Consider the following 9,563-nt stretch of genomic DNA (forward strand, 5'->3'; position numbering starts at 1 on the left):
AAACAATTTTTATCATTTTCCACCCATACTGGTGCCTCAAAAGTCCCATTTTTATTTTATAGTTCCAATTTCAAGTCTGCAGACTTGAAAGCTCACTGCTATCCCCTTGCCATGATGTTTTCTCACCACTAGATGGCGCTCTATGATATATAGCTGTTACACATGCTTCCACAACCGATCACTGACGATTTCCCTTTCTGTATTATAATTTTAATTTAGTGTCGGGTGTTCAGATGTGAGAGGTTATTTAAGGGTAAACTGTGAAGATAAAGGTGAGTGTTAAAAGTTACACACTCCTCTTATATGAGCTGAAGACTAGTAATGTGCATGGGTTTGTTGCAAAGCGAGTTCGCCCAAGCCCATGCAAAACTGTCATTGACAGCCCCCAATCAGTTGTGGCCAGGGCATTCCCAGCCCCCGTTTGCTGTGGACGGGGCATTGTTACGTGTGGCTGTGGGGTGGGCAATGTCTCGTCCGCATCAGATATAGTATTTGTTTGGGATGCATCAATACCGATACTAGTATCGGTATTGGTGCCGATACCGAGTATTTGAGCGAGTACGAGTACTCGCCCCAAATGCTCCGATACCTTTCCCGATACTGGAACTTCCGGTCAGAGGGAGATTTCCTGGAAGCTGGCTCCATGCTGTTTGGCCGGGAAGCCGGCTTCCCAGCCAATCAGTGTCGAGCCGGGCAAACAAATCTGATAATATGGCGACACAACCCCCACCCTGCAGGCACCTCATTTCCCTCCCATAGATCCTTAGCAGCATTCATTAACGTACCAGTCTCTCGGCTAGCTGGGCAGACACAGCTCTCCAAGCTCTCCGGGATTTGCTGTGTGCACAGCGCCCGCGTGGTCGGCCCTTAGCCCTCTACTGCGCATGCACAGGATTTCTGAATGAGAGCGCCGGGCAGTCTGCGCATGCGCAATAGCAGGCTGAGGGCTGATCACATGGACGCTGTACACGCAGGAGACGTGGGCAGATCTTGGAGAGCGGGGGACTGCCCAGCTAGCCGAGAGAGGCCGAGGGACTGGTACGTTAATGAATGCTGCTAAGGATCTATGTGAGGGGAATGAGGTGCCTGCAGAGTGGGTGTCGTGTCACCATATTGTCAGATCTGTTTGGCCAGCCTCGATGCCGATTGGCTAGGGAGCCGGATTCCCGGCCAATCAGCATCCAGCCGACCAAACAGAATGGAGTCAGCTTCCCAGGCAATCAAGAAGCCGGGCGGTGGGTAATGACACTCCGCCTGGCTTCCTGATTGCCCGGGAAGCCGGCTCTATGCTACCGAAGGTATTGGTACCCTGGAGCTTGCTTATGTTGAGGGTATGCAAGCTATCTCCAAGGATCAGCAACCGCTACTGAAAGAGAATGTAGAGTGGTTTTGTACTTTCTTTCTTTATTACAGTCAGGGTTAAAAAAAAGTTAAATTATTGATGTTTTAAGTAAAAATAAATGAAATATTGCATAGTACTATCAAATATTTTCTTTATTTACCAGTAAGTGGTAAATAATAAAAAGAAAATACACACAGGTGTATGAAACATTAACCAGTCAGTAGTAATGTTAACAGTAAAAGAAACATACATGGAGTATTATGCCATATCAAAGCAATATCATATTTATATTATGAATGTATTTATTTATTTATTACAATGCACTACTTTACAATATAATTATATTATTTATATTATTATTGTTATCTCCCCATCGGGTTGATTGCAGTCATATCATGAACCGATCCCATGGTTATCGAGTAAGCATGATAATACCATGATGGGAGAAAAATAAGACTGTATGGCGGTCCGCCCTTGTGATGGTCATCGTTGGGTACCTCTAGTCCTAACAAATACATTTTAAAAATCCAGCTATGGGTTAGCAAATCAGAAAATATGTACTTTATATGTTCTAACAAACCTCTATCGGCCCCATTGTATGCCCAAGGCCATCTCTAGCCCGGGTCTTATCAGACTTTTCCTGCACAGCCGCCGAGTGTCAAGCAGATGACATGCTGAAAGTGCGGCTATCAGGCTGATCCACACACAGCACCTGCCAGAGAGGGGGAAGGGGGGTGCTTAATGCAGGCCGCCTGTCTCTATTGTGCACAGAACAATTGGGGAGCGGGGAAGTGCCAGGAGGGGGGTTATTAATCTGTCTTCACTGCTCACAATGAATTCTGGCTAAAACCACATGTCTCCCCCCCTTCCCCACCCCCTGCACACTCCTATTTACCTTGAGGAGCGTCTGGTGGGGTGCAGCCACTGCACACGTCCCATAACCAGTCACCATATGCTGCTTTGGGGCCTTTGTGTGCAGCCCCTCTCCTCCGCTGCTCTCCTCCGCCCTGCCTAATGTGTTTAGTGGAGTAACTAAATACACATTGTTACAGGATATGTTACGTACAAAGCACAAACAATGCGTTTGATTCTGTAGCCCCCTTGCCCTAATCTTGCACCTGGAGAGCCCCGGTTCGGCTACGACCAAAAAAAAAAAAGTTCTAGTGCGTCCTAAAGTTAAAATGGGATACAATGTATAGGTTTTATTTCCTTCCAGAGAAGAAGTGAGGGGACGTGCACTTTAAGGTTTTCTGTGCACCTATTATGCGGCATTGACCATGCTGTGACCACAGCTGCCGGCATTGTGAAGGGGGTCCTTTTACTTTCAATGGGGGCCCATTATGTGCAAACATTCATATGGCCCCAGACAACGGGCACATTTTTAAAAACTGTTTCCAGTGACACTTGAATATGGAACTGGCGTATCACAGCCCAGGGGAAGGTTCCCCAACTTCTTTTTATGAGCCCCCCCCCCCTGAACTGGTTTACTAAAATGTCCTTTTGATAGAACATGTAAACACATTGTGAGGTCATCCCGAAAAAGCGCAATATAGCTTGTGGGCAATACATAAATGAAGACAATAGGAAGAGATATCACCAATTAATTATGAATGAATCACCGAAAAATGCAACAGTGATTTATTTGACCTTTGTTGCTACAATGTAACAATACCGATAGCGGAGCCGTTACATTCAATTGTCCAAAAGGGACACTGTGTCCACCAGAGGTAAATGTAAGAAAAAAAAGGGTATTTCCACAGTGGGGTGTGCGAGGACCCAGAGGGGAAAAGAAAAAAAGGGGGCTTTTAAGAAACAAGTCCAGACCTCGTGTATAAAAATCTTAGAAGTACATTTATTCAATAAATCGTTGTATACATTATTTAAGATAAAAAACGGAATACAAAATCATCAATAAAAATGCTTTTACAAATGCAGGTTCACCGAATGGTGACGATACCGTGCAGTTACGATGTATATGGTTGTTTGTTATCAGAATGGTATAAACGCTCCTGTAAGTCCCTACATGTTTCGCCCCGAAAGGGCTTCTTCAGGGGAGAGAGACAATTCTATGGGAGATATGTGTCATATATGTGTCTCCATTTGTGTTTACCTGTGGCGGTTCATGCTTGACAAAACCAATCCCTTGTTTGTATTTGAAGCAGTTTTTCCACTATATTCTCGCTTCCCTGACTAACTGACGGTGAAGACACATATATGACACATATCTCCCATAGAATTGTCTCTCTCCCCTGAAGAAGCCCTTTCGGGGCGAAACATGTAGGGACTTACAGGAGCGTTTATACCATTCTGATAACAAACAACCATATACATCGTAACTGCACGGTATTGTCACCATTCGGTGAACCTGCATTTGTAAAAGCATTTTTATTGATGATTTTGTATTCCGTTTTTTATCTTAAATAATGTATACAACGATTTATTGAATAAATGTACTTCTAAGATTTTTATACACGAGGTCTGGACTTGTTTCTTAAAAGCCCCCTTTTTTTCTTTTCCCCTCTGGGTCCTCGCACACCCCACTGTGGAAATACCCTTTTTTTTTCTTGCATTTGAAACCTGGGGTGTGAAACTTCCAGCTCCTCTATATGTCTTCTGCAACGCATGTCTACTAATATTATCCCTTAACCAGAGGTAAATGTAATTCCCTGATCCCAAATCGGTATGGCTAGTGAGGGAAAGAGCCGGTTTTTAAATGCTGCACAACAATTACTGTTTACTAGAAGTGTAACTATAATTTAGGGGGCACTACAGTTAAATCTGATTGTGCCCCCCAGGAGGGGCGTCCCGAGGCCAGGTGTCACCAGGGCCGGATTTCCCACAAGGCCAACCAAGGCCCGGCCTTGGGGCAGCAGGGGTGTGGAATTCCTATCTCCCGATGCCTGGGACATGCAGTTACGGGCGCCAAGCGGGTAGTTGTTTTCTACATTTAGCGCTGCTTCAGGCAAGTAACGTTAAATGTACAGCAGGGAAGCCGCCACTTGTTTTGTTTTGTGCAAGTGATCTTGGTGATGTCAGCCTGCAGGTCTGCCTTTCTCCATTGGGGGGATTGGCGGGTAGGTGGGTGCATTAAGGAACCTAGCCTTTGGGCAGCAGAGAGAGTAAATCCAGCCATGGGTGTCACCCGGAGCAGATACCAGGTGACACCCCGCCAAGACGTCACCGCGCATGCGCTGTCATTTTTTTGATACTTGCCGGCGGCCATCTCGTTGATGGACGCCGGCAGAGAGAGGAGGGGACGTTCAACCGGCGGGATAAGGTATGCCGCCAGGTCCCATCCTCTCTCTCCTGCAGCGGTCGGGCTCACGGTCCATGACCGAGTGCCTGACTTTTCAGAGGAGGTGACACCAAAATGACTGTCAGTCATTTTGGTGTCACCCCTCCAATGGTGTCATGGGTCATGGACCGAGAGCCCGACAGTTGAACGAGAGAAGAGGGGATCTGGCGGCATACCATATCCCGCCGGGTGAACGTCCCCTCCTCTTTCTGCCGGCGTCCATCACCAAGATGGCCACCAGCAGGTAACAGAGCGTGGCGTCATTACACACGTGCAATGATGTCGCATGTGCGTGATGACGTCACAGCGGGGTGTCACCCTGCCTTGGGATGCAGCTGGCTAATTCTATCCACTCCAAATCCTAAATTCGAAAAACACATTGGAAACGCATCAGTAATGCTTGTCAATGCACAAAGGAAATGCTCGTTTACACACAACTGCCTAATGCTACAAAATGCGTGATCTAAATGGGCCCTTTATATGCTCTTTATATTTGTATTTTTTCCTTTGTTTTGGGTTTTTGATCATTATTTTTATACTGTTGTTTTTCAGTTTTTGTTTACATATGTTTCTGTTTTTTTTTTTATTTAAAAAAATCTGATTATCACCAAAATTTCGGGGAACGGAAACTCTCAATTTCTCAATCCCCGGTGATGAAACATCTCCCTTTGTGTGGCCCCATCTGAGACCCTGTTGTGTAGAAAGGTTAAATAGGAGCTAAACACTATTAGTTGAGATTGCATTGTATCTAATTATTTTATTTTACTGTCACTTGCAAGGTTCGGACCTGTAACTTGTGAACCTGAACTCATTGTATTCCCATGCCTGTTGGATGGTGCTCCAGGACTGTTTGCTCCCTGCTTGCTTATTCATCCTGATAATGAGCTCTGCGGATAATTAGGATCCGCACGGCGGAGAGAAGTCGGCGTGAATGGAGTAGGCAAGGCTCTAATCTGGGGCAATTATCTGAATACACAATTTACATTCATAAAAGCCCCGCACAATTTTGGGTGAAAGGCTGGCTGCACGTAGCAGGCTGGTGCCTGTACATTAGGATTGTTATAGGTCATGTAGTCAAAAACCTAAATTCTGAGCAGTTTGAAAGAAGATTTATACCATCTAATGCTGAGCATTGATAGTCTGTTATTGCAAAAATGATTACGTAATAGCAAACACCTATGGCCCTTAAAAGGTTAAAATTTGCTGCATTTAGTAGCATAACTAGAGCCATAGCAGCCCAGGTGGCTGTCCTGGGGCCTTGGGGTGGAAGGGGGTCCCATTAGGTTGTTGAGGCAAATTAAACATAGAACATGTGAAGATAATACAGTACTTTGTCATCAAGGGTTGGAGTGGTTTCAGTTGACGACAATTCTAATCCCCCCGTACAAGTCTACACTGTGGGGACGACTTCAGATTCACAAGAGGAGACTTTGGGATCTCGGCATCAATACTCACAGCTCAGAGAGAGGTCGTCAGGTGGGCCCCCATTACATTTTAGCTATGGGGCCCTGTGATCTGTAGTTACGGCTCTGGCTGCACTAATCAATAAATAGCTCATACTGGTCAAACAGAAGTTGGCCATCTCCAACTTTCATTCTGCATACATTCTTATCAGAACCTCTGTCCAGTTAGCAGGCAGAAGACCCACCAAGTAGTAATCTTCCTGGCTGTGCAGTGTGGCAGCAGTGTATGAATCACAAGACTGTCTGAAGAGAATTAAAAAATAGAGAATTCATTTATAAGAATATTGATTTTGCAGGAAAAGATGGGGCTGGTGTACATATTATCTCAATGTCTACATCAAACACCCAACCATGAACGGGTAAATAAGAAGGTAGAATGTTTTCCTTCTGATAACTGGATAGCTAGCTGAATGAGTGCCCATCAATATGGCCCATACGAGGTAAACCATCATTTTTCTTTACTTCACCCTTGACCTACATAACTGTCCAGAGTCAGTGATTTAGAAAGCTTTGACACCAGACGAACAACATGACAGCCAAGCAGCTAACATGTACGTAAGGAGATCAGCAATGGCAGTGCCCATATTTTTTGCATGGGAAGTTTTTTTAGTTCTCAATAAATAGCAGTGGTATTAATTGTCAGCACAACTCCAAAATTCCTCCCAGGACTGACTTTCACTTCTTCAGGCATCCCAACCTGAAATAAGTCATTTCAGGGACGTGCCCTTCTCATTTCAGGGAGGTGCCTTCTCATTTCAGGACTTTTTAGCATTCTGACACCTGCTGCCGTCAGAATAAAAAAAAAAAACGCATAGGAATGAAGAGCTAGATTGCTATTGGCTATTTCAATTTGCAATAGCCAATAGCAAGCTGGCTATTGCACCCTCCCCCCCTCCCCTCTGTTGCTGTCAGTCAGCAGAGCAGGACCTGATGGAGAACTGCAGGTCCACCTCTGCTGATTGACAGCAGCAGTAGGCGGGTGCAATAGCTAGTCTGCTATTGGCTATTGCAAATTGAAATAGCCAATAGCAATCTAGCTATTCATTCCTATGCTTTTTTTTTTTTTCTCTGACTGGCGGCGGCCCCGATGTCCAGAAAACAAAAAAAACAGATAGCGGAGAAAGGTTTACTCTGCTTGATGCAGCAGAGTAAACCTTTCCGGGAGAAAATGTTTCTCTCCCGGAAGTCCGGGAACCGCTATCCTATAGCAAGAGACTCCCAGAACATCCGGGAGAGTTGAGATGTCTGCTTCTTGAAAATGCATCCACTGTCCACTCAAATGAGAGGAAGAAACCGAGTGGTTGCACTGGCAGCAAAGATTCATTATTATTATATATATATAATGAGCTTCGTGTGTCCAGTTGGAGAGATATCACAAGGTGCAATTCTTTGTAAGTAGGAGCATTGCAGCAAAGCAAGATGACCGTGTAAACTAAAGTATTTCCCAGTAATTTTTGTTTCCCTGATCTGAATGGAGTAAAACACAATATGATAACTTGCTATAGACTAAGCATTTTGTAAGTTCTAATTGCACTTTCTTAGTAAATGTCTATACTGTTGGGAAATGTATGGCAAGAATATTATTTGTATTTGAAATCAATAGAATTGAACCAAACCTTTCAACATGCATGTGTATCTGGCACTATTCTTATCTTGGCATTGACAATATAGGAACAATTGGCCATGAGCCCAAAATGTTGCAGCTGACCAAATAAACTCTTCCAGTGACAATGATGGCCCCAAGTTGCCTTGCTTGGTCTCCTGTGACCCATGGATAGCCAGACTGTCAGTATCATCTAACATTTATGGCATCTTTTAGCTGGCCAAGGACTGAGCTGCCCAGCCTTGCCCTAGTTCAGTCTAAGGTGGACTAATGTTTATAAATATTTTGCAATAAATATATATTACAAATTGGTCTCATCTCCTGCCAAAATTCCCAATCATAATATGGGTCACATGAAGATCTCCATACATGTGTAGGTATAGTAATTCTACCTAACTGATTCTATTTGCCTCAGCAATGTCTTAGCAGAGAAAGACTGGGTAGGGGAGAAGAGCACTTCTCCAATGTGACCTTATAGTAGGCAAACTAGGCTTGAAATACCGTAGCATGGTTCTTATTGGCCGATGCATCTCTTTAGAGAACAGGAAGGAAAGGTGTTATGAAATAAAACATAGACAATAGGATGATGGACTGCACCAGCAGGGAACTGTGTACTCACGTTCAGCACAATACTCGCCCTTCCAACCGGTCAGGCAAAGGCGACGTCCTTCATTATCACAGACGTAATGGCCAAAGGTGTCATCTCGTGGACGGCAATAGTCAGAGCAGCTGTCACCATAGTAATGTTCATCACAGGAGACATGATAGGAGTAGCGCAGTTCGCTTTGCTGGCCCAGGTGAATGTCCTGAGACCAGTCCTCCCCAACGGACAGGCGCCGGCGAGTAGCCAATCGGCTGATGAGATTGTCAGGATTTTCTGCAAGAAGAGTAGAGAAAGGAATTAGCGGATAACACTACAACATATCATCCAGTTTTGTACCTACGAACCCCTCATGAGATCACTGCCATCTTCTGGGCTCCTGGAGGTGTATGGTAATACCAGGATCAATGCAGCGTAAGACATCATACAACAGTTTCAGACATTAGACAGCACCCATCAATAGTTCTGAACCATGCCAAGTATTTCCTGAGTCTAATATATACATAATTGTGAACGCCAATATTCTACAAGGAAGTTTTTTATGTGAACTGCAACACTACTATTATCATAAGGGATCAATGGGCTATCAGTCATAAAATTCCAGTCCGATAATATGCCAAGTTAAGTTATTCACAAACATAATAAAATAACTTCCACAATCTTGTGTTGGATAGTTTGTAGAATAGTCAACTGGTGAGGTTGGGTCTTTCCAGACAATATTTATGACTATGAGGATTGGTCATACACAGCTCCATATATTTTTAAGTCTTGCACACATGTATCACTGTCAGAGTCCTAGGGCCCTAAGAAACAGTGGGGGGAATTTATAAAAACCGGTGCATACAAAATCTGGAGCAGATTTGCACTGCAGCCAATCAGCTTCTCTCTCTTATTCTCAAATCTTGCCTGAGCAAACTGAAGAGAGATTGCCATGGGCAACTGCTCCAGATTCTGTTTGCTCCAGTTTTGATAAATTCCCCTCAGTGTTTTTTTCTCAAAGGGTTGTTTGTCTTCTGAAATCATACTTGAGTATGTTATGTGGTCAATTTAAATGTAATTGTTAGTGGGGTTCAGTGGTGGCCCAGGGATGTCTTCAGTGCTTAATTCTGATGAAACTATCTCCCGATGCTCGGGCGGGTAGTTGTTTTCTACATTTAGCCCTGCCTTGGGTAAGCACATTACTTGTACAGTTTTGTACAAGTAATCTCGGCGACATTGTATGCAGCCTGCAGGTCTGCCATTCTCCATGGGGGGGGGGG

General features: G+C 44.4%; 1 protein-coding gene across 1 annotated transcript in view; it reads right to left on the bottom strand.

Moving 5' to 3' along the window:
- The window catches only part of DLL3 (delta like canonical Notch ligand 3), a 37,838-nt gene that overhangs the window by 14,340 nt on the left and 13,935 nt on the right, over positions 1–9,563 (bottom strand). The window contains exon 4 of the mRNA XM_018576894.1: positions 8,323–8,580. Within this exon, the coding sequence (XP_018432396.1) occupies positions 8,323–8,580 (258 nt within the window). The remainder of the gene's footprint in view (positions 1–8,322; positions 8,581–9,563) is intronic.

Source organism: Nanorana parkeri, unplaced genomic scaffold (genome assembly GCF_000935625.1).
Source record: "Nanorana parkeri isolate BGI_ZX_2015 unplaced genomic scaffold, ASM93562v1 scaffold80, whole genome shotgun sequence".
NCBI classification, from domain to species: domain Eukaryota; kingdom Metazoa; phylum Chordata; class Amphibia; order Anura; family Dicroglossidae; genus Nanorana; species Nanorana parkeri.